Source organism: Lactuca sativa, chromosome 6 (assembly GCF_002870075.4).
Source record: "Lactuca sativa cultivar Salinas chromosome 6, Lsat_Salinas_v11, whole genome shotgun sequence".
Taxonomy (NCBI): Eukaryota; Viridiplantae; Streptophyta; class Magnoliopsida; order Asterales; family Asteraceae; genus Lactuca; species Lactuca sativa.
In genome coordinates this window covers 77,593,435-77,619,576 of record NC_056628.2, presented here as the reverse complement: position 1 = coordinate 77,619,576, position 26,142 = coordinate 77,593,435, and the positions used below count along the sequence as shown (strand labels likewise).

The window sequence follows — 26,142 nt, the reverse complement described above, 5'->3', positions numbered from 1 at the left end:
AGACTGGCTGCTGACATGGCCAAACATATTTCTAAGAAGAAGAAGCGACAGTTGATTATATCTTCTGATTCTACAGCTGATGAGATAGAAGTGATTCTAGAGATTCCTGAAGCGGTTCTTATCACTAAATCTACTAAGGTCGATACTTCAATGACCTAACCACCCAAAGTTTCGATTGCCAAGACAGTTACTGTGGGGCTCGAACTTCAGACATCCCTGTAAACATATCTGATATGGATACAAATGTCATTATGGATGAGGATACTTTGAATCCTGCAGATAAATGTAACATTTCGAAAATGTGGTTTCCGAATCTATCATTTCTTTACCTTCACAGATTACTCCTATCATTCCTACAACATCCACCACAGATTCTACAACGTTTACTCATATTATTTCACACCCATTCACCACTCTCCTTTCTTCACAGTCCACTGATCCACCTACTACTACCTATCCATTGAAAGATTCCTTCGTGGAAACTGAAATTGAATCCAAAGGATTTGGAGGTACTTTTGATAACCTGGAGTTTGATGAAGAGAAAATGATTTCCTGGACCATATGCTAATGACGATGAAACTGTTTAATATTTTGAATACAAAGCTCAATTCAATTATTCAATCTCAAGCTGACATTGGGGGAGGTCATGCTGTGTCAAGTCTGGAAGTTGATGGCATGTTGTCATTGCTTGAAGATTGATTTTTTTGATCAAAAAAATGAGTCACGGGTAAAGTCACATAAGTCTGATTTTTCATCAAACTTACAAGATTTGAAGATGGTGGCCAAAGAACGACACATGCTCTTCGTTCAAGATGTTAAGAAGGTGTGAGAAGACGTAAATTTCAAAATTCAGGAATTACATGAAGATATGGAGAAGGAAATTTCGGTTGTTCGCACTGAATTCGAATCCATCAACAAGAAGGTGGATATTATCTGCGAAGCCGTTACAAAGTTTGCCAAGCTCTACGAAAGTCTGAGTCCTCAGATTACTCAGATTTCGACTACTGCGAATAAAAATTTCATGGAGGTATTTGAACTTCTAAAAGAGCTTAAAAATCTATCTTCCAAGCCTACTTCGTCCATCCTATCTTTGATTCAGAAATTTTCAAAGTTTGAAGATTTACTTGTCAAACAACTGGCTCCCTTATCCCGCATCTCTAGTCTTCTTCCAACTACGTATGCCCCACCTGCTAGCACAGGGGTGCAAGAGGGAGATAAACTCATGACATGGTCAAAGACTGAAGGAGATTCGAAGGTAGTGGGGAAAGTGTTTTCTACGAATATTCCTTCATGAAAAGCAGTAATTGCTACTGCTGGTCCAATTACTTCGACAGTAGTGACAAATGTGCCAATCACCAGACCGAAAGGAATTGTAATTGGTAAAACTACTGATGTTGGAGGAAGTGGTTTCAAACAAAAAGAAAATGTTGATCAATCTGGTGCGAAGTCAAAAGGAAAAGAGATACTAATTGAGAAGTCTAAGAAGGAGAAGAAGGCAGAGGCAGAAGCTGAGGTTGAGAAGATGAGAATGATACAAAGTATCATGACTCAAAGAGCAAGTGACCCTTATGTAATGTATTTTTCTAAGGCATTGTATTCAAATCTTAACGCTTAGTCCTTAGAATATTTATTGTACGCTTTCCTCTCCTATAAATAGGAGTGCTTACTAGAGTTAACTACAACAGCTTTGATAGAACTTGTATCTTGTACTCGGTAAAACTTGAGAAGCGTAATAGAGCTAAATCAGAAATTATATTTACATCTGTGTTCTAATCTTGCAAACTTCTTTTTGATCATTTGAAACTCTGATTAATTTCATACTCGATTCGTTGCTTCTATAATAACATCTCTTTTTCTGTGGTTGAATAATTTTCTTGCATGTTGTACAGGGTTTTTGAGGCGTAATAAATAACATGGGGGACCTAATCTTTCCTTTTTCCCAGTAGAGCAATAATAGTAGAATTTCTCGCGTCACACATAATCTTGAAAGGCAAGCTCCAATTTGGTGGCTGAATAATTGGAGCTGAAGTAAGTAGATTTTTCAGCAAGTCAAAATCCGTGTTACAATGTTTATTAAAATCGAACTTTGCATGTTTTTTCAGCAGCTGGCACATGATACTGTGATCTTTGAGAAGTCTTTAATAAATCTCTATAAGACTTGCATGGATAAGAAAAGAACTCACTTCCCGAACATTCTTCAGGTAAGGTAAGCTTTTGATAATATCTATTTTAGCCTTGTCTACTTCTGAACCTCTTTTTGAAACAATATGACCCAAAATCAGACCTTGGTCAACCATAAAATGACATTTTTCAAAATTTATGACCAGGTCTGTTCCAATACATCTTTGAAGAACTTTGATTAAGTTTTTTTCACAAGTATTAAAGGAATCTCTATAGACAGTAAAATCATCCATAACTACTTCTATGATATTTTGTACATACTCAGAAAAAATACTTACCATACACCTTTGGAAGGTGGCTAGTGCGTTGCAGAGTTAAAAAGGCATCCTTCAGTAAGAGAAAGTTTCAAATGGGTAGGTGAAAGTTGTTTTCTCCTAATCTTCTGGAGCAAATGGAATCAGATGAAAGCCTGAGAATCCATCCAGACAACAGTAGTGTGACTTTCGAGCAAGTCTTTCCAGCATTTGATCAATGCATGGAGGTGGAAAGTGATATTTTCGAGTGGTAGCATTTAATTTCATGTAATCAATGCAGACATTTAATCCGCTCTAAAATCGAGTTGGGACTAACTCTCCTTCTCTATTTTCCACCCGTGTTATTCCGACTTTCTTTGGAATGACCTGAACTAGACTGACCCATTTGCTGTCAGATATTGGGTATATCATTCCAAAATCCAAAAGTTTTATAGTTTCATTCTTTAATACTTCCATCATTGGTGGGTTTAGTCTTCATTGGGCTTTTCGTGAGGCCTTAAAATCTTCTTCCATCAGTATTTTGTGCATGCATAAAGATGAGTTGATTCCTTTTATATCAGCTATGGTCCACCTAAGAGCGTTCTTGTACGGTTTCAAAATCCCAATTAGTTCAGATTCTTCCTTTTCTGAAAGCTTGTTGGATATAATAACTGGAAGTGTTTCCTTTTCTTCCAGAAACGTGTATTTCAAATGTTCTGGTAGAGTCTTTAGCTCCAAGATGGGTGCTTGCAATATAGAAGGAATTTTTTTGGAGTTAGAATCAGGTAACTTTAGAATCTGATTGTCATACCTGTGTTTCTTTTTCAGGTCCATGTGAGCTACTGTTTTTTTCACTTGCTTGTCAAGAACATATTTCTTTGATAAAACCCTAGACTGCATTAAAATAAAATTTTCTATGGACCACTAAAGCCAGTGACTCTCGGTAAGTAATCTCAAAGTATTCAGCAGTTAATGGTTTGATTACATCAATAAAATTAAGAGCTACAACATCACCTGGATAATACATTGCATCATAAATATTGAAGTTGATAACTTCATCATCGAATTCCATGGAAAAGGTAACATCATAAACATCTATTTTAGTTCTGGAAGTTTTCAAAATTAGTCACCCCCAAAAAAAAAATTGGAATTCAATGAGTCGTTATCTCCCATATCTAAGAGGTAAAAATAAGCTGGGAACATCAACTCATTCAGTTGGACCAAAACGTCCTCCAACACACCTTTTGGCTGTACCAATGAGCGATCAACCAACTGAATGATTACATTTATTCTTTTTAGTGGCCCTACCCCGATAGTTTTAAAATTTTAATATGGTAAAACATTTATTGAGGCTCCTAAGTCTAGCATGGCACGTGACACAAAAAGGTTCCCTAACTTGAAAGGAACCGTGAATACCCCTGGATCTTTGCATTTTGGGGGTAACCTTTTTTTTTTGTAAAACTACTGAAATGTTTTCCCTAACCATAACTATGTCGTTACCCTTTAGTCTTCTTTTTGAAGTGTATAGTTCTTTCAAAAATTTTTGCGCATTGGGGTAGCTGTTTTATAGCATCAAGAAGTTGAATATTTACCTCAAATTTTCTGAAGAAGTCCATAATCTCTCTTCCATCCTTCTCTTTGAGTGACTTTTACCTCAGCTTCAACATGCTTGCCTTTTTCTGCACTTCTTCAGTTGCTTCAGATTCTTGCTCAACTACGATCTCTTCTTCCTCATCTTCTTGCTGATCTAGTCCCAAGCATTGTGCTGTGGGTTTTTCTCATTCTGAGATGGGAACTTTCCTTATGCTTGTGCTTCTAACTTGTACACCGAGTTCGCGAGTTGTGATACTTGCAGCTCCAAATTTTTGATACTAGACTTGGTTTCATTCTAAAAAGCTTGAGTACTGGTAGTAAGACTTTTAGTAACACTTCTAGAAACATTTTGGAACTGCTAGCTTGTTACTGAACAGGAAGTTGCTAAAAAATTGGTTTGATGTTGGTTTTGCTGAAAAGGTTGTTGAAAGCTAGGTGGATATTGGTACGAATTTCTCTACTGAAAGTTATGTTAGGGTCTTCGATGGAAGTTGTTATGGAAGCCTGCCCAAGCTTGATTGTTGTGCGGCTGGTCAAATTGTCTCTGCTGTTCTTGTTAACCTCCCATGATCTGTACAACTTTAGTGTCTTCCTGTAATATTGGGCACATGTATGTTGGGTGCCTAGTCTTCGCGCATATGCCACAATTTCTGATCTTTGGTTCAACACCATTTTCTTTAGTCAGTAAGAGAACAACCTTTTTTAATTCTGAAATTCAAGACTCAAGTTGTTCATTACTGATTTCTTTCACTCCTCACAGCTGATTTGGATACCATTCTTCTTCATTTGTTGAGTGTTTTGATTCGATTGCTAGCTTCTCTATTAACGCTCAGATCTTAGTCGGCGTCATATCTGCAAGAAAACCACCACTCGAAGCATTGATCAGTTGCCTTTCCATTGGATTCAGGCCTTCACAGAAACACTGATATAACTGATAGTCACTGATCCCATGTTGTAGGCACCACAACAACAACTTCTTGAAACCCTCTCAATAAGTGTGAAAGGATTCTCCTTTTCCTTGCTTTATGGAAAGGATTTCTCTGTGGAGTTTGGAAACTTTTTACCCAATAAATTATTGGGTGTTCTTTTAATGGTTTCAGTATCCGTAGGATTATTAATAGTACATTTTTTTTACTATGTTAATAAATTCCAAAATCCATTTCATCATCCAGTAGCGACAACCGATAACCGTATTTTTGATTGGGGTTTTGGAATAAAATATCACGATGTATGTATGTAGGGAACAATCGTTTCAAAGCGAATTCTCCCTAGATACATCTAGTCAATTAAATTATGAATCTATGCCAGTTGCTAAATGGTTTCAATTTCAACCAATCGGTAGTTGATAGTCAAGGTCATGTAATTAGTACTTGGGCTGGAATCATTAATTTTGCTAACCTTGGTATCGAAGTTATGCATAAACATAATGCTCATAATTTCCCTCTACACTTAGTTTCTATCGAAGCTTCGTCTACAAATGGATAAGACTTTGGTCTTATTGTAATTGTATAGGAGTTTTTGAACTTAAAAAAAGGAGCAATAACGCCCTTTTGATAAAACAAGAGGGAAGTTATTGCTCCTTTTAATTTAATATTTTTTATTTAGTAGTATTTGCCTTACATAGTTTCTTTAAAAATAACAACGTCTTTTGTTTTTTTCCATTAGCATGTTTTCTCTTTGTATTAATTTAGAGGTTTATATGTCCTTTTCCCAATGTTTTATGAAGTTTGATTTCCAATTGAATTTCAATCTAAAATAGATAAAAATGAAAATTTTTATTATTTATTTTTTTGATTTCCGAAATAAGAAAGAAAATAAGAAAAAAATAATATGCTTTTTTATGTTATCTGAAAAATATAGAAATACTAGATATAGTAGAGGGGCGGATATAGCCGAGTGGATCAAGGCAGTGGATTGTGAATCCACCATGCGTTGGTTCAATTCCCGCCATTCGCCCAAATTTAATTTATTTTTTTAATAAATTATTCGCTACAAATGGATTTTTGTAGTGAACGTGTCACATCTTCCCCTTACTTTTTTTGTTTTGTAAAGACGAGGAAAGAAATTCTATTTTCTGTCCTATATACTAGGGCGACAAAGAATTAGTTTATCACTATATTTATTCTTTTTTCTACTTCTTTTTCCAAGTGTAGGATAACCCTAAGGGGTTATGGGTTGTTTTCTACCAATTGAGGCCTCCCTTCTCCACCTCCATGTGGATGGTCTACAGGGTTCATAACTACTCATGTTACTGCACGACGCTTACCTAGCAAACGCTTAGATCCGACTCTACCCAAACTTTTCTGGTTCACCCCAACATTCCCCACTTGTCCGATTGTTGCTGATTAGTTTTTGGATATCAAACGCACCTCCCCAAATGGTAATTTTAATGTGGCTATTTTCCCTTCTTTGGCAATTAGTTTTGCTATAGCACCCGTTGCTCTACTTAATTGTCCATCCTTTCCAAGTGTGATTTCTATGTTATGTATTGTTGTGCATAAGGGCATATCGGTTGAAGTAGATTATTCTTTTTTATCAATCAAAACCCCTTCCCAAACTGTACAAGTTTCTTCCAAAGCATATGGCTTTCTGAATGTAGATGGTGATATCCATAGATGGATCTTATATATATATATATATATATATATATATATATATATATATATGTATATACACACACACATATATATATATATATATATATATATATATATATATATATATATATATATATATATATATATATATATATGGTATAATGAAGTATCACATGGGTGGATATATAGGAATCAAAATATGCCGAATCACTCATGCTATGATCTTTTACATCCTAGGTCTTCCCGTTCCGACATTTGGCTTATGTTCTTCATGTAGTATTTAGACTGGATGACTCTATGAAATTACGTTAATACATTCACATTATATGGGTAACGTAGGATACATCTCTATTTCCTCCATCAGGAATCTTTAGAATTACCACTTCTTAGCTTTCAATTCGTCTCTGACCATCAAATGAAATGTGAATAATCTGTCCTCTTCTCTTTGAAAGAAGGGACGCTATCGGTTTTGTCGCTGCTTGAAACAATTGTCTTCTCCATATTACTATATCTCTAGAGTTAATAATTTTATATGAGGAACTACTGAACTCAATCACTTGCTGCTATTACTCTTCAGTTTTCTGTAGATTTCTATCTTGTAAAGGTACTCAAATTGGATCAACGATCAATTTCTAGGTTTCTTCGTAAACCTATTTGTTTACTTCCAATTACGTAAATCAATAGTTCAAACTCCTATTTTTATAGGAACTTTTGTACCAGAAACAATGGTATCTCAAATTATAGCCCCCTGGATTATCAAATATAATATGAATACCTTTACATTTTGTAGAGATATAAGGTTCCAATTTAGGATTCCATTTCCCAGTACCATGGCCAAAATGAACTCCTGCTTCCATTATCTCTTCTAAACTAATGTTCCAATATCTTCTTATCATTTCTCCTCACATTTCCTCCCCTTTTGAAAAAAAGAGGTACCCTAAAGTAAATAATTGTTACGATGGAACCTTCTTTTATACCATAGATCGATATAGATACACAACCCAAACCATTATTCTTTTCTATTTGTTATTTTTTTTTTATTCCTATTAGCAAATCAAATGACTGGACTAACAGATCCATTATAAAAGCTAAAATAAAGGGGTGAATTTGCTCTTAGAGATCATTATATCCTAAAAAAATCATTGCTCTTGTGTGTCATGAAAATTATTTGAAATTCTGGAAATCTCTTTCTTGTAGCTTGGCAAGGAAATTTTGAGTCATGGGTACAGTACCGTTTTCATGTAAGACCGTTTACATGTATGACCTATTGCTCATGCAATTTGGTATCCTCATTTTGGTCAACCGGCTGTAGAAGCTTTTACTCGAGGGGGTGCTCTTGGCCTAGTGAATATCGCCTATTTTGATGTTTATCAGTGGTGGTATACAATCAGTTTACGAACTAATAAAGATCTTTATACCAGAGCTCTTTTCTATTATTGATTTCTGCTTTATCTTTAATAGCGGGTTGGTTAAACCTACAACTGAAATGGAAACCATGGTGGTTTCTTGGTCACAACTAGCTAAAGCTAAAGTTTCATTAAAGAGCATTTCCATGGGGTAGAACCTCCTCAGAGAATATAAGGTTTTCATTAGGCTGATCTTGAGCCGCCATCCAAGCACGAATACCTTCGTTTAAGAGAATATTTTTGGTGTAGAAAATCTCAAATTCAAGATCCTCCTCCGCGTGAATTTCCTGAGAAAAGAAGTCTTAAGCATGTAGGTTCAAGGCCAGACCGAGTACTCCGAGAGCACTCATCCATAAACCAGATACTGTTACAAATAACGAAGAATATGCTAAACTATTCTCAGGAGTAGAAACTGCCACAGTTAAGAAATTGCAGCCTTCCAAATAGGAACTGGCCAATCCATGGGTATACCATGAAGTTACAAAGGTTGCACCCGTGAACCAACCCCCTACAACGAAATAGGCACAAGGAAAGAGTGATGGGCCGAACCAGCCTAATAAAGCGAAACGGCCCCCCCGTAACCAGTCACCCATAATATCAAACAAATCATTTTCGTCTTTGGTTTACCAAGGTCTATAGTAATCATAATCCACCTATTCAATTACTTCGACCATTTTCAAACACCTCATAGTATTTTCGGGGCGTCTAAAGAGTCGATCATTTATCCATGATTTTTTTTCTCATGCACTACCTTTTACAAAGGGTTTCAAAGATAAAAATCCTTTATTGTCGCATAAATTGACCACCCAGGTAAATCGATGAATTCAATTTGATTACTCCTTCTTACTATTAAGCATCTGAATCATAAATTGTCTTCTTATGACTCATCAATCAGATAAATTCGTAGTTTGAAAGCACTGTTCAAGGAAAAATCAACCCCCTCGCCCACTACCAGTTGATCCTCAGCCCCGCTCCCCTCTTCTTCCATTAACTAAATGGATTCTTAGATCTTGTTCATGAGATTAAGAAAAAGAACTCCCTTTCTAAATTCATCTAATTTTCTGTTATGTATAGTAAATTACTAATCTTTTTCTATTTCTTTTTTATCAGTTAGAAAAGAGAGAGATTCAGATTTTGTACTTTTGAATTTGATAAATGCATTGCTTGTGAAGTATGTGTTCGTGTATGTCCTATAGATTTGCCCGTTGTTGATTGGCAATTGGAAACTGATATTAGAAAGAACGATTGTTTAATTGTAATTAGGGATTTTATCCCCTTTTTAGCCAATGCTAAATCAATGACCTATGTACTGTGTATAAAGTAAGAAAAACTTCTTGGATTAAAAAAAAGTAAACAACTTTGCTGACAATTACATATTTTTTGTTTGGTCAGAAGAGTACTCCGAATATTTTGGTCTTGGATTAGTGATTCATTTTGATATTTTGATTTCATTTTGGAATATGACAAGAGAATAGAGGATAGGCTCATTACATTAACAATAAAGATATGGGAATTTACATTGAGCGCGAGAGCCAAATGAATTGAAAGATTCATGTTTGGGTTTTGGAATATGTATATATTGTGGTAATTGCATTAAGTATTGTCCAACAATTTTTTTTTTATCAATGACTAAAGAATATGAACCTTCTACTTATGATCATCACGAATTGAATTATAATCAAATTGCTTTGGGTTGTTTTGCAATGTCAGTAATTGATGATTACACAATTCGACCAATTTTTTATTTGCCTTAAATAAAAACTTAAGAACTCATTTTGATCTAAAAGAATGAAGGTTTTTATTTGTTGAATAATTACAATTATATTGATTAGGGGGCTAGAATCATGTTCTAATTTACATCAAAAATCTATTTCTATAGTCTATATTGAGGATTTGCAAATATATATATATATATATATATATATATATATATATATATATATATATATATATATATATATATATATATATATATATATTCAAATTACTCTTTCAAGAGATTAAGCCCATAACTATATCTCCATCAATACATATCTATAAAATGAAATTTTTTTTATAAGAACTATTATGAAAAAAATAGAGTTACTTCTTTTTTCCTGACCGGGTCAATAAAGTTATGAAAGATTTTGATTTATTTATCTCTGATTTTATATATAATGGATTTACCTGGATTAATACATGATTTTCTTTTAGTCTTTCTGGGATTGGGTCTTATATTAGGGGGTCTGGGAGTAGTATTACTTTCCAATCCTATTTATTCTTCCTTTTCGTTGGGATTGGTTTTTGTTTGTATATCTTTATCCAATATCTATCAAACTCCCATTTGTAGCTCTTGCGCAACTAATTATTCACATAGGATCCATAAATGTTTTAATAATTTTTGTTGTGATGTTCATAAATGGTTCAGAATATTCAAAAGATTTCCATCTTTGGACCGTTGGAGATGGAATAACTTCGGTGGTATGTACAAGTCTGTTTGTTTCACTAATTACTACTATTCTAGATACGTCGTGGTACAAAACAATTTGGACTCCAAAAGCAAACCAAAATATAGAACAAGATTTGATAAGTAATAGTCAACAAATTGGGATTTATTTATAATAACTCTTTAGAACCGTGAAAAACCTTGTTATGAGCTGTCACATGCATTTCCTTTTTTCTATTTTTGTATATAAAATAGAAATTGTTTCTTAGTAGTAGTTTGATCTATTCCTAATATATTCCTTTATTTCATTACTCGTTATATTCTAGTCAATCCAATTGGTTAAATTGTTGTTCATATTGAAATGTATCAAGATTTATAAGTAGTTGGTTAATGATGCTTGAACATGTACTTGTTTTGAGTGCTAATTTATTTTCTATCTGTCTATATGGATTGATTGCAAGTTGAAATATGGTTAGGGCTCTTATATGTCTTGAACTTATATTAAATGCGGTTAATCTCAATTTTGTAACATTTTTGTATTTTTTTATAGTTGTCAACTAAAAGGAGCCATTTTCTCCGTTTTTGTTATTGCTATTACAACTGCTGAAGTTGCTAGTGGACTCGCTTTTGTTTCATCAATTTATCGTAATAGAAAATCAACTCTTATAAATCAATTGAATTTGTTGAATAAGTAATATTATCATATAAATTAGAATTTTCATAAATTAATAATTAATTTAAATTAGCATGTCTACCACGTAAGGTATCCTCATGTTATCACAAACAAACGAAATCAAAGCATTTAGGCCTTGTCAATCCAGAATAGATTAATAAAAAAACCTCGGGGAACTCATCGATTCATCTAGTATTTAAATATATAATTCATTTATCAATTTACTAGATTGAAAACTTCTCACGTTCAAAAATGGATAGATCCAATGTCACATTCAATAAAGATTTATGATACATGTATCGGGTGTACTTTAATGTGTCCGAGCCCGTCCCATGGATGTATTAGAAATGATACCTTGGGACGGATGTAAAGCCAAACAAATAGCTTCCACTCCATGAAAAAATGATTGTGTCGGTTGTAAGCGATTTTAAACTGCCTGCCCAACATATTTCTTGAGTGTTCGAGTTTATTTATGGCATGAAACGATCCATAGCATGGAAATAGCTTATTAATACATTACATAAAACCATACCTGAGCCTATTTTTTTTACCACAAAAACTTGTGGTAAAAAATATCTTTTTTTTGGGCATAGGTTTTTCTGGTCCAAGTGTATCTTTTCTTTACCGCAAAAAAATTTCCTTGATTAACAATAATTGTAGTTTTACCAATATTTGCATGTTCCTTTATTTTATTTCTTCTACATAAAGGAAATAGGGTCATTAGGTGGTATACTATATGTATATGCATGTTAGAACTTCTTCTAACAAACTATGCATTCTGTTATAATTTTCAACCGGACAATCCATTAATCCAACTAGTAGAGGATTATAAATGTATCAATTTTTCTGATTTCCGTTGGATATTAGGAATAGATGGACTGTCTATAGGACCCATTTTATTAGCAGGATTTATCACTACTCTCGCTACTTTAGTAGTCTGGCCTATTAATCGGGATTCTCGATTATTCCATTTTTTTATGTTAGCAATGTACAATGGTCAAATATGATCATGTCTTCTCATATCCTTTTATGTTTTCATCATGTGGAAATTATAATTAATCTGGTTTATCTACTTCTATCCATGTAGGGAGGAATGAAACGTCTTTACTCAGCCACACAATTTATTTTGTACATGACGAGAGGTTCCATTTTTCTCTTAATGGGAGTTATGGGTGTTGGTTTATAAGGTTCTAATGAAGCAACACTATATTTTGAAACATTAGTGACTCAGTCATATCCTGTCGCTTTGGAAATAATAATCTATATTGGATCTTTTAATGTTTTTGCTATCAAATTACCGATTTTAGCCTACATACATGGTTACCAGATATCCACATAGATGCACATTACAGTACATGTATGCTTCTAAAAATGGGAGCGTATGGATTGATCTGGATTAATATGGAATTATTACGACACGCTCATTCTATATTTTCTCCTTGGTTGATGATAGTAGGTACAATACAAATCATCTATGCAACTTCATCATCTCCCGACCAACGCAATTTAAAAAAAAAAAAAAGAATAGCCTAGTCCTCAGTATCTCATATGGGTTTAATACTTATATGAATTGCTTCTATAATCGATACGGGACGCAATGGAGCTATTTTACAAATAATATATCATGGGTTTATTGGTGCTGCACTTTTTTTGTTGGTAGGAACGAGTTATGATAGAATATGTCTTGTTTAAAATTTGTTTATTTGCATCAAGCTTTTGGGGGCTCACTCAAGGCCTACTCGAACAATTACTCAACAAAAAATAAGAGCTTTGGTTTCAGCTCATCGGGATAGGGATAAGCAAAAAAACAATTTTCGTCGTTAGTGGATCACACGAATAAATGCAACAATTCGTGAAAGGGGGTATGCTATAGTTATAGTAGATTAGTAAACGGTATGTACAAGAGGACCGTTTCTTCTTAATCGTAAAAATCTTGCACAAATAGCTATATCAAAGAGGAATTGTCTTTATATGATTTCCAATGAGATCATAAAAGAAGTATGCCGGAAGGAATCCACAGATTAAAATGGAGTTGCTAGTAGAATGAACTCCGGTAAGGTCGAATAAAAATGAATAGAATATGATAAAATATGAGAAAGTAGTCAAAATAAATACAAATCAACAAGTTAAATAAAAATAAATTATTCTTCCCAGATTATTATTTGTTTTAATATGACACGAGAATTCATTCTGGATTTTGGATTTTTCCAACAAAATATCAATCACCATTTGAGTTCGGATGGGAATTCGAACTGAAGTGGATAAAGACTAAACCTATCTTTATTTGGCTCTAAGACTAGGAGTTCCAGTGGTTGACTCGGTTTTTTCAAATTGTTTCTCATTATTAAGAAAAGGTAACAAAGATAAAATACAAGCTTGTTTTATGGCAATAGTAATTAATCGTTGTTGTTTCAAGGTCAATCTATTCACTCGTCCAGATAATATTTTTCCTGTTCACTAATAAATCGATTAATTTAACTCATGTTTTTACAATCAATTTGATCCTCCAATTGGACCAGGCGTAAACACCAACGAAAAGATCGCTCGGATTTAAAGAAAGTTCGCTTGGATTTATCCATGGTTTGGTTAGTTTATTTCTTATCCCTAAAATCCTATTTCACCCGTATCTCTAATTAGAATAAAAAAAATAGGATTTGGTTTGTTTTTAATTATCTTTAACTATGTTCAAAAATTATATATATATATATATATATATATATATATATATATATATATATATATATATATATATATATATATATATATAATCATTTTTTTATTTTCCTTGTAAGATACATATGAGTGCAGTGCTCGGTTTGATATTTCATTACCTCCCAGTGAATTGTATGTTTGTAACAATATCGACAAAATTCTTGCAACTCCAATCGGTTAGGTGTATTGCGCTGGTTCTTATGAGTAGTATATGTGGACATGCTCGTTCATGCCTTATTAACATTAACACTGGTTCGAAGAAAAGTGAGACATTCTTAAAGAACCGGTCTCTGCACATCTTTACCCTTGGCCGTGAACCTCCTTTGGATTTTTCATTTACTCAACTTTTCCTCTTTTAATCCGAAACGAAAAAGAAGAAAGGAAGGAAAAAACAAAATAGAATTTGTAACTTACTATCCTCTTATGCAAGATTTCACTACAATCGATATAGAAAATAATATAGAAAGATCTCTAAACTAGATTTCAAATCGTATTTCATATAAGTATCTTATATAATACTCGTTCCCCAGAACCACATTTTGTATTCTGCTTCCATAGAAATTGAAGACATAAATTTCATATTTATTTAATTCCAACAAAAACCCGAGTCTCGCAGTTGTTGAATGTGCTTTTATTCTTTCTCTTTCCTCCCTTATTCTAAAATTTTAGAAGGGTAAAAAGAGAAAAGAAGAGAAAGAGGGGGGGGGGGGTACTTAATTGGATCTCTAATCTTCTTTCACACATTAATAGCTAGAATGAAAAAAAGGGGGAACGTCAACTCATCTGGGAAAAACCGATTAATTATTAATAAAGCTGCCAAAGAACCGAACCATATAGTACTTAGTATCGGTTATACGGAAAGATATGTTTTTAGATCTCGCATTGAAAAACCTCGTTGATTTTATAATAATACATAAATATATTGAAATGTAGAATCATCTAGTAAATAAGATTGACTTTTTGTAAAATACAGGAAAAACGTCCTTTCTTCCCTAATATTCCCCCAACCCATTTACTTTTCCTAGGGGTTCCTTTCCATTTTTCATATAGATAGAAGTATTTTACTATTATTATATGTTTAATGATACCAAAAAGACGAAATGGACATAAATATTCTAGATTTTAATAGAGGAGACAACGATGTGGAAAAGAAGACAAGAATTCTCTACAATGACATTGTAGACCGATGGAAGGGATGTAGTGCTGCATGGTTGCACGTTTGTTTTGGGTACAAAATGTCACGGGTTCAAATCATGCCATCCCTACCTATTACTACTCCTTTGAGCAGTAACAAGGGATTTTTGAGATCAATTCACATCGGACATATCATATAGAATCTTTCATTGTGATGATACTATTATAGTGTATTCATACAAGGTGTATTAGTGCCAATCCTTTTATTTACAATCTTATCTTTTATGATAAGAAAGTGCTCTTAGTTCGGTTTAGTAGAATGTTGGTCTCCAAAACCCGTTGTCGTAGATTCAAATCCTACAGAGCGTGATTTAGATCTTCTTCGATCGAATTTAATTGAAGCACTAACTGAAACGAAAATCTGAATTTGACCTCCTGGATATTGAAGAAAGGAGGAGGTCACTAAAAAAAGATATGTTAATTAATCTAATCAAAGGTCCAATTGATCGCCACGCTCGTATTGTAAATATGCAGTTAAAAATAATCCAACCAAAGTAATATGCATTAGACTTAACATGATTACAAATAGGAATCATTTGAATTTGTTGGAAAGGAGAAAAAAGAGGTAATATCTATACCTAAATATTAATCTGAATTACCATGAATCTCAATGAGCAAGAATTGGCAACGGACACGAGGGCGCTCACCTTTCTTGGTTCCTTCCCGGCCTGAAGTTCGCTTCTGTCGACTAGCTTCTACTGCTAGCGCTTGGACTTGGAAGAAAGCTAAATCTACCTTGAATCAAATCAATCAATGAATGAAAAAAATGGTTACCGAGAAATAGAAAGGATGGACAAGTTGGTTTGAGGACCCGTTGGTCAAAAGAAAGGGGTCCTGATTCTGGGATGGAGCCGTATGACGTGAGAGTCTCATATACAATTCCTTTCAGAAGGGTGTGATACCACCACCTATAAGGCTCGGCGAGCGGTCCACGGAGCTGCATCCCTACTCACCTGGTCCATGCACTGGAAAATATTTTTCTAGAAAAAGTTTAGCTAGCTCGTTCCATGTCGTTATTGATCCAGACGGAAGGTCATACAACAACTCTTTTGTTGCGTCTTGCACAGAAAAAGGGAATGCCCTTAACTTGATGTTTTCTATGGTTATAGTGTGTGGCTTCATGCCAGAACATTCTACGTTAAACTCCTTGAGAAACTTATGTGGATCTTATTTCTCAAGGCCTCGGAAATTCGAAAGCAGATGAATCAAACCAGACATTAGATGAAAGTTTCGCACTTCTGGAAAGGTGATTCATAAAGGTTGTTATGTAACATCGTGTGTTGCCACTCTCGAAGAGACTTTTCAGGAACGTCTCTGTGTTCTCTCATAGCAGGTTCTGTTTCAGAATCTGAATAAAAGGGTTTAGGTATTTTGGATTTGACGGAAGATGTAGGTGAGTAATTTTTAAATGGACTGTGGGAAGGTGAGTATGGGGGTGCTTTGGGAAAAGATGTGAAGGTTACTTCAGGCTCATTCCACAAGGGAGTGCCTCGTGGATTTGTTTTCTCTGAAGCTGGAGAAGATGTTGATGCGAAAAATCCCTTTAACATTTTTTTTTGTAAAGTGCTACTTTTTTGAGTTTTCTTGTTGTCTTCTCTATCTCCGGATCAAACTGTAGTGGAGTACCTGTACTTGTAGATCTTTACATAAAACAATTTGTGTTTGTCGTGTCCCTGAAAACGGCGACACTTTGTTATCGGCGTGTCGCAACGCCTAACAAACAAATAATATAAGTAAAAGTATAGCTTTAATGCACTAAGGGGTAGTACAGGAAAGCAGGGTCGAATCCATAAGGACATCTCCTAAGGTCTATGCCTTTCTTGCGTAAGGCACTCACTAGGTTAATAGTAATTAAAAATGGGGGGGGGGGGGATTTGTTGACTATTAAAACTAACTTGGATAGAAATTAATAAGAGAAAAATGCAACCTAAATACTGGAATAAAATTCAGAAAGTAAAAGCAATTTCAGTTTCGTGTTGACTCCCCTAATTATGCAAATAACCTTCAACACGATACTTGAATTGTGTACTTAAACTGGTACTGAAAATTGTTAATAAACTCTAATAATTTTCTTTACTAAAATGTTTAATCAAAACAAGCTATTTGAATTAAACCATACTTTTTACTGAATTAACTTAATAAGCTCTTAATGAATTTAGAAAAGTAACATTAGAGATTAGACATAGTGTAAGATTCCGAGTAAAGTCCAATACTTCTCACAAGCTTGGAATCTTAAAGACTTGTTTGATCAATTTATATTAGAGTTAAACCTAAACATAGAATTAATTTAATATTTGTTACTTTTACTGATTAATAAAGACAATTACAGATCTAAACAAATCAAATGCCTGGAATAATTTATTAACAATTAAGGTGGCCAACAAAAACTGAATTGAAACCAAACATTCAATTAAGCATACAACTGATCAAACTAAATAGTAAACACAGTAAAAAATCGTGGCTAATAATTACTTGCTCAAAAAGTCGAGTTGTTTGCAAAACTGAAATTTAAGGTTTTTAGCCTGGCATGGCTAAAAATGAATTACAAGTAGTAGAAACAAAACAAAATTGAGAAATGTTACTAAATGAAAATAAGAATCTAATTGTGTTCTTCTGATCTGTGTTTGGCACTCGAAAACCTCTGAAAATCGCCTCTCAGTTGTCTGGAATCACGAATTGTCGAGAATTAGGGTTGTAGGAATGTTAAGGAGGCTTAATTATATATCCTGAAAAGTTCAAGTAATAAATTTGATCAAATTTATTTTAGGCACAATCAAAAATTTTTTCTTGGATCGAACTTTTGCTCGAATTGTACATTTTTCTAACTTTTTTAAATTCTAATCTTCGAAGGACTTATTCGATTGAATTTATTGTAAAATTTGATCAAAATTTTTCTTTTTCTTTTCCTTCGATTGAAATCACACTTACAAATATTTGAACCGTTTATTCGATCGAATTGTTGAATAATTCGATCAATTTGTCTTGAATTCTTTCCGAAACGTCGATTTGTCCTCGATTAAAGCAGCTTCTAAGCATTCCTCCACATTCTCCACTAGCTCCAAGCTCCAATTTGGCTCCAAAGCTTCATCAAATGCATGCTTAATGTTTCATATTCTCAATCATTGCTAATTTTCCCTAAAAATCATAACAAAAGTGAGTAGTACAGGCATTCTGCAAATAAAATGAGAAACACACAGTTTATAACAACATTAGGGAGATAGTTAGCTTTTTATAGAAAAATACCAAGAAAAACGTGCTAAAAGATGCATGTAAAATGCATCTAACAATCGTCTCAACCAAGCAACTTCTAGGAGGACAATATTAAGATCTCAAGCATGGAGATCAATGGTTGCATAAGATGTATGTTGTTATTCTTTATGTTTTATGGTTTTCATAAGGAAGAAATAATTAGTGTGAAACCTAGATATTGTATGAAGAATGATTAATCATTCTTTCTTTGTAGAGCGCTTTGAGGGGAAATTTAGAAGATAATATCATATGACCAAGATAAGGTGCCAAGTAAAAACCCTTGCAAGCTTTGGATTAATAAAAGACTAAACACTAGACAATTACTCATATGGGGTTATATAGTTAAAGCTTTGAGTTATAGGCCACATGAAGAAAATGTTAGACTCCAGAACTGTTATGTGTAATTTTGTTGGATATCCTAAATGTTCTCAAGAATATAAGTTTTACAATCTTGCATCTAGATCATTTTGAAGCACAAATTGCAACATTGCTTTATGAGTTGAGTTTGGAAGAGAAGAAACTATTTGGGGTGTTTTTTTTAAAAGAATCTTCTTTCATTGGTTTCCAAGGTTTTATAACTATATCAGCTCAAGACAACATTGAGATTCACCAACTATCGAGAAACCTCAACACCCTAAAGAAATGTAATAAAGGAGATCCATTAACGATATGAGAAATGTGATTTCAAATCATTATGTCATTGTCTCCAAGAACATAATAATCACATTGTCTTATAGTAAAATGATTTTTGTTTCGATCCTCTCAACCAAGCCACTTCGAGGAGGACAAGATCAAGATCTCAAGTAAGGAGATCAAGGGTTACAGAAGATGTATGTTATTATTCTTTATGTTTTATGTTTTTCATAAGGAAGAATTAATTAGTGTGAAACCTAGATATGTATGAAGAATGATGAATCATTATTTATTAGTAGAGCGCTTTGAGGAGAAATTTAGAAGATAATATCTTATTACCAAGATAAGGTGCCAAGTAAAAACCCTTGTGAGCTTTGGATTAATAAAAGACTAAACACTATCCAATTACTCATATGGAGTTATCATGTTAAAGCTTTGACTTATAGGCCACATGAAGAAAAAGTTAGACTCAGGAACTCTTATATGTTATTTTGTTGGATATCCTAAATGTTCTAAGGAATATAAGTTTTACAATCCCGCATCTAGATATTTTTAAGCATGAATTGCAAGATTGCTTTAGGATTTTGAGTTTGGGGGAGAAGAAAATATTTTGGGGTGTTTTTTAAAAGACTCTCCTTTTGTTGGTTTCCAGGGTTTTATAACTATATATCAGTTCAAGACAACATTTAGATTCTTTCCTAAGCACTAACTATGGAGAAACCAACACCCTAAATAAGTGTATTAAAGGAGATCCATTAAGGATATGAGAGATGTGATTTCAAATCATTATGTGATTGTCACCAAGAATGTAATGATCACATTGTCATTGAGGAAAATGATTCAATCAACTTTCATCAGACAATGTTGTTTGAACTACCAGTAATGGATCAATGCGATGAATGATGAAATGAATTCAATGAAAGACAACGAATTTTAGGACCTTTTCGATTATCTTAAAGGTAATAAATTATTAGGATATTGAAACCAAAAGGGATTCGAATGAGAATATCAAGAGATATAAGGATCTTATAATCAATAAGGATTTCATTAATGAAGTAATAAAGAGACATTCTTTTAGGTATTATGTAGGGGTGAGCATATTAACTGAAAAATCAACCAAACTACAACCAAATTAGCCAAAACAATCAAACCATTTTAACCGAACCATTAATAAAAGATCTGGTGCGGTTTCTAATTTTTATTAAGCGAACACATATGGTTTTGTTATGTTTTTTTATCAACAATCAAACCATTATAAACCGAATCGAACCAATAGTATTAAAAAATAATTTTAATATTATATAACATTAAATATATGGTATGTCATTATATTACAAATTGAAAATTTAAAGGGTAATTATTTGGAATTAAAAAGGATAACTCATCTTCTATCAATACAATTATATGTGTACAATCATTCACTTATTATAACAATGAACTTTATGTTTTTCAATTTATATATATATATATATATATATATATATATATATATATATATATATATATATATATATATATATATATAATTTTTGTATCATATTGGACTAATATGGTTAACCGATATTACCCATTAACCAACTAAAACCATTAACCAAAATCAATATTAACCGCTACCCAATGGTTATCGATATACATTAACCAGTTGTAATGGTTATGGTTCGGTTTTGGCCAATAACCGAACCAAAGCACCCTATACACACCCCTAGTATTATTAAAAGACTCTTTTATAATGGTAATGGCACTAGTGGCTCATTATGAACTAGAGCTACATTAGATGGATGTGAAGACTAATGGAGATAATAAGGAAAAGTTTTAGACTTTCGCACAATTGATATCACAAGTTTCATCTACTCGTCACCTCGCATGGTTTCAAGAAAAATGTTGTTGATGTGGGTAAATATCATAAGTTCAGTGGGAGCAAAGACGTTTCTATGGTATTATATATCAATGACATACTTCTCGCAAGTAACGATATAAGTTTACTGCAGGAAACCAAGAAAATTCAGACAAAAAGATCTTTGTGATTCCACTTTGTATTAGGAATCAAGACACGAAGGAAAACAATCTCGACATGTTCTTAGATTGTCACAAAAGAACTATATCGAATAAGAGTTTAGGAATATTTGACATGAAAGAGAAGAAACACTATTGCTAAAGGAGATACATCAAATCTAAAGTAGCGCCCTAAACGATCTTGAAAGAAATAAGATACAATGGATATTGTATGCTTTAATGGTAGGATATCTCATATATACTCAAGTATATATCACCTTGAACTTGTAGTTATTTGATGATCTATGTAAGCAACACTTAAATGCTACAAAACATACGATGTGTTATAAAAAACAAACAAAAGATTATGTGCTCACTAATAAATCAGAGATTTTCGAGTTCCTTGGATTCTCAAAATCAGGGTGTGTTTGATATCAATACAACATATACTCCACATCATACTATGATGGTTAGAGGAGTATGACTATGGAAGTTTGCTAAATAGACACTTATAGATTTTCTTGATGTATCCAATTATAGAATGTAGTTTTTCTAGTAATAATGATTAGTAGTATATGGCGTTGACAAGCCATTAAATATCTACTGTGACAAGAATTCAACTATTTTAGCAAAGTTAGGTTAACAAAGTTGGATTTTATCGACATAAACAAGAGAGTTTAGGATGAACAAAACTCAATATAACACACATGAAATGTTTAAGTGCTAGCAAACACACTAACTAAAGGTTTAATGCATAAGGTGTTTCATGAGCATGTTACTTGTATGGGCATTATGATAAGTAATACCTTAGTTTAGTGGGAGTATTTATGTACCTTGTGTTTTTTGTAAATAATTTTTTTTTCTAAATTTTTATAGAAGAAAGTTGATGATATTTTTTTTATCATTGTCCTGAATTCAAAACTATGTAATATTTATGTTGCATAAAGAGGTGACTTCACTTAAGAGTCAACACTACAGTTTATGACCAACTGAAAATGGAAATGTGTAGTTTGCGTTGTATGTTATTTTCATCCACATTTGATATATGTCATTATGTGCGTATAGGTATGGTGATCTTGGTTGTTTAATCATCCTATAAATATGATCAATGGTGCCTTAGGAAATATAGTTAAAATGTATTATGTATAACAGTGTGCCTAAAGATTTTCAATATATTTTCAAGCATGTAATACTCATGCGGGAGATTGTTAGAATATTCAAAATTAAATATATAATATTCTAATTATTCTATGTTAAGGTGGGTATATATGTTTGTAAGTTAGATAAGTCTATTCATAAATAAATTAAAGGCCATAAGTTTGATATTATTAGATTTTAATGGCGCTCTAATGTTTTGGGTATAAAATGTAGTTGGTTCCTAGCAGAGAAATGACACAATACTTTCTTTTTCTCTCATTGATCCCCATTATCATAGACTGCTTGGAAGAAAGTAATGGAACTTTATTGAGGAAGACCATCATACAGACGTTTTTGTTCGTCGTTAAAATCCTACATCAAGAATAAGAAACATCAATAGAGTAAGGTATGAAGTTCTTTTACATCTGGATGATTCAATAATATAGTTCGATCTAGGTTTTATATAGTATTTTATGTTAACACAAAATTCTTAATCGGGTTATTCGGATGAACCCAACATATCTAAATTGCATTTAGGATCGAGTTTAAGGTTGATGTGTTTTTAAAAAAAATATTGGGTTGCAGGTCAACTTGATTAACCCGAATAAGGGCATACTACAACACTTTTACAAATTGCATTCTCCACTGCATTCTCCACTTATACGGGACAAGCATCTCTTCCATGAAATCAGAAACTTATTTACTTCTATGGATATGCATATAGTTTGGCTTATTTTACATTCATTAATCTTACATTATATTTTTCTAGAAGGGTATATACATATCGGGTCTTTCATATAAGTGGATCTGGCATCAAGTCTATCCTGTTAACCTTTATCTGGGATGAAGTACTACTTATAGAAATAGAAAACACTAAAGTTAAGGCATGCTATTCTTCATTTGTACACATAAGTCAAGTTCAATAATTTATCAAATATATTAAATAAAATATTAAAAAAATCTATTAAGTGGTTAAGGTGTATTAAAATTTTAATCACACCTGTTTAATAAAAAACATGTATAAGGAATTAATTGATATTTTATATAAAATTTAACTTGTATCAAAATTTATTCCAATTGTCTACTTATTAGTTAGTCAGGACTGTTTGGTATATAATGACACTTCCTATTTTATCTAAGTTGCTTTCATGATGAACATGTGTTTACTAGCTCCCACTTTTTATCATCTTTTTATTATAGTCATATCATCAATTTACAAATTGTTTTGCATAAAGAGAATACTACATGTTAAATTACAAGATCACCCTTACTAGTATATAGCATTGTAACCCGACTAAGCCAGTTAACCCAACCTTATTAACCCAACACCCGAATGACCTGTACTTAATAGCGTCGGGTTTAAGTCAAAATACACTTTTCAAAAAACCCGAACAACTCAAAATCACATTGGGTCGACCCGACTAACACCCCTCGACACCACCATCACCACTCCCTCGGCCTAAGTGGCTATGTTGGAAAGTTTTTAAATTTAACCAAAAAAAATCATTAACTATTGGAGACCGAATTTTCAGGTTAATGGTTGGATAATAATAAGAAGTAATGAAACCTCTTATTCCAATTGCTATAGAGTTATTTAAATTTTTTCTTTTAGTTATATTTGATTTGGATTGAGTTGAGATCATATGTACAATATGACAATAGTATTCGAAATTTTATATTTTTTACTTTTAACCGAGTAATGAGGCTTTGATATATTGTTTACTAGTTTATAACCCATGGGAACTATGGTTTCAAAATTAATTAAATTTTTATAGTAAAATTTTATAATTATTAATCAATTATTTTAAGAAAATAAGTTTAAAAAAATTATTAATTAAGAGATATACCAAAATTTTGAAGTTAGTTATAACTTCAAATTTAACATATAATTATAAAAAGTAAATGTTTCTATAAAAATTTAAAATCTACTATTATTTAAAACCTTAAAGTTATTAATTGTGATTGTGATTTCCGTAATATATCTATGTAATACGCGTCATAATATTAATGATGTGTTGTTTATAGTGAAACATGACAAAATGATATTAAAACTATTCTTTTATTAGTATAATTTTTTTTAAAATCCTGGTCTCTTATCCAATAGCCACAAGAGATCGCGGTGACCCGCCTTTTTGGAAACTCTGTTTCGCCAAACTTTGCCGCTTCTTCGCCACCCTTTGTCCTCCTGCTATTTTATATGGCAATCCGGCACTGTCTACATTGTTATTGCCGAAATTATTAGAATTATAAAATTTTTCATATCAACTTTGTTTTTTTTGGTTATTGTGGATTTTTATTAGGATTCTCTAGGCTGTTCAAAACAACACCGAGTGACTGTGTGGAACTTCCCGGACGATATTTTATTAAACATATTCATTCAGTTACCGGCTAAACAGCTTGCTCAGATGAGATGTCTCTCCAAATCTTGGAATGCACTTTTATCTGTACCCTCTTTCATAAAATCCCACCTTCATCGCTCAATCCAAAACAACAAAAACGATGGAATTCTATTGTTCTTTACCAAGCCATTTTCTTTCGACTCTAAACCATTCATAGCACGCCCTTATCGATCTCCCAATCTGGAACTCACTAATTTCATCAAGCTCCCAGTTAAACCCCAATCTGAAAATAGTCGTGGCAAAGTCATTGGATCTGTTAACGGCTTAATATGCTTTAAATACGGATCAAATCATAAGCCCAAACATACGTTGTGCAAAAGAGATCCTGATTCTTATTTTATTTATGGATCAGATCATGGTTCTGAGGACATTTACATATGGAACCCTTCCCTCTCTGCCTTGTTAACTCTCCCACCATATTCTATGCCTTCCCATTCCATCCAACAGTTTTTTCGACTTGGATTTGATCCCAAAACTGATGATTATAAAGTTGTGAAGATTACACGACGTCTTTTGATATTACCAAACGCAATTGCCTATATGGAGTGGCTTCCGGTTGAGATTTATAGCATGAGAAAGGGTTCATGGAAGTTCATCACTCAACGTGTTCCATTGCACTACCAAGAAATTTACGATTTTGATTATCTCTGTGTAGATGGCCATGTCGGCCATCTTCATTGGCATGGTGGTTATTATTTAGGGAAGTTGGTTTCAAAAACCATATTGGCATTTGATTTGGATGCAGAGACTTTCAGTGAGATAACTCTTCCAGATTCTGTCAACGGTGATAATGTGAATAATGTCTCCACGATCATAGGAGTTTTGGACGGAAAACTATGTGCGATATCAAAGGCCCACCCAGATTATGAGTGTGTGGTGTGGGTTATGGATGAATATGGGGTGGCTGAGTCATGGGTGAAACATCATGTCTTTCCTTCTTTTAGAGGTGATATATATCCATATGGATTTACATTACAAAATGAGTTTCTTTTTCAACTTAGTTTTCGAGTTTCAAGATTTAGCCATGCTTTATACGATCCAGTTGCAGCCAAGACTAAAATCTTCAAGTTTGTTACTTATATGGATAGAGAAAAAGTTGTTGATTATGTCGACAGTCTTGTTTGGGTAACACCTGCTGAGCAGCGAGGGAGGAGCTGCTGTAGCATCTCTCAGTTTCAGTTTTGAAGACATTTTTACATCTTTTTTTTTTAATTATTTTTTTGCGTTTGAGTTTAGTGTTTTAGTTTCCATCAAAGTCTTTAGATTGAATACTAAAATATCTTTTGTTAGCATTTCATTTGCTTCTGAAGTCATCAACAAATTAGTTACAAATACAATCACTTATTGTCTCTCATTAGAATCACCAACATAAAATTGGACCTTCTCTTTTGTGTTGTCATTAGTTATGACATGCCAACATCAACTTTATGAATTTCTACACTCGATTTATTTCTTTGCACAAGCTTCTTTCCCTTAAAATTTGTGTGATTTTTGTTGTCTATTAAGTGTTTGATTAAATGCTCTAGTGAAATTTATTTTCTAAATAAATCACAGATCTACAGATTTAGAATTGCAATTTGCTCTGCATCGTATATTGATCCCAGTTAATGATCTAAAATCGTTAAGAAATTACTCTAAGATTGTCAATGCATTTCTTTTATATTTTACCAAATGTGAATGCAAAAGGATTCATGGTATGAAATAAGGGTCAAGAAAAA

The 26,142-nt window shown here is 33.0% G+C and overlaps 2 protein-coding genes across 2 annotated transcripts; both read left to right on the top strand.

Annotated features, from left to right (window-relative positions):
- The first annotated feature begins 9,635 nt into the window (after positions 1 to 9,635).
- On the top strand, positions 9,636 to 12,800 carry LOC122194838 (NAD(P)H-quinone oxidoreductase chain 4, chloroplastic). Its single transcript, XM_042896108.1, is given in 6 exon segments — positions 9,636 to 9,715; positions 10,986 to 11,080; positions 11,182 to 11,198; positions 11,702 to 12,167; positions 12,170 to 12,412; positions 12,415 to 12,800. Coding segments are annotated over 6 exon segments (1,287 nt in total).
- A 2,120-nt stretch (positions 12,801 to 14,920) lies between these two features.
- LOC122194837 (F-box protein CPR1) lies at positions 14,921 to 25,687 on the top strand. The gene is made up of 4 exons (XM_042896107.1): positions 14,921 to 15,037; positions 24,130 to 24,225; positions 24,326 to 25,549; positions 25,661 to 25,687. Exons 1-4 carry the CDS (start codon positions 14,921 to 14,923, stop codon positions 25,685 to 25,687), a joined length of 1,464 nt encoding a protein of 487 aa, XP_042752041.1.
- Positions 25,688 to 26,142: the final 455 nt, after the last annotated feature.

Coding starts and splice junctions, on each gene's coding strand:
- LOC122194837 (XM_042896107.1), top strand. CDS start 14,921: ATGGACATAAATATTCTAGATTTTAATAGAGGAGACAACGATGTGGAA. Junction 15,038..24,129: donor GTAGTGCTGCATGGTTGCAC/GTTTGTTTTGGG, acceptor CTTATCCAATAG/CCACAAGAGATCGCGGTGAC. Junction 24,226..24,325: donor TCCTCCTGCTATTTTATATG/GCAATCCGGCAC, acceptor GATTTTTATTAG/GATTCTCTAGGCTGTTCAAA.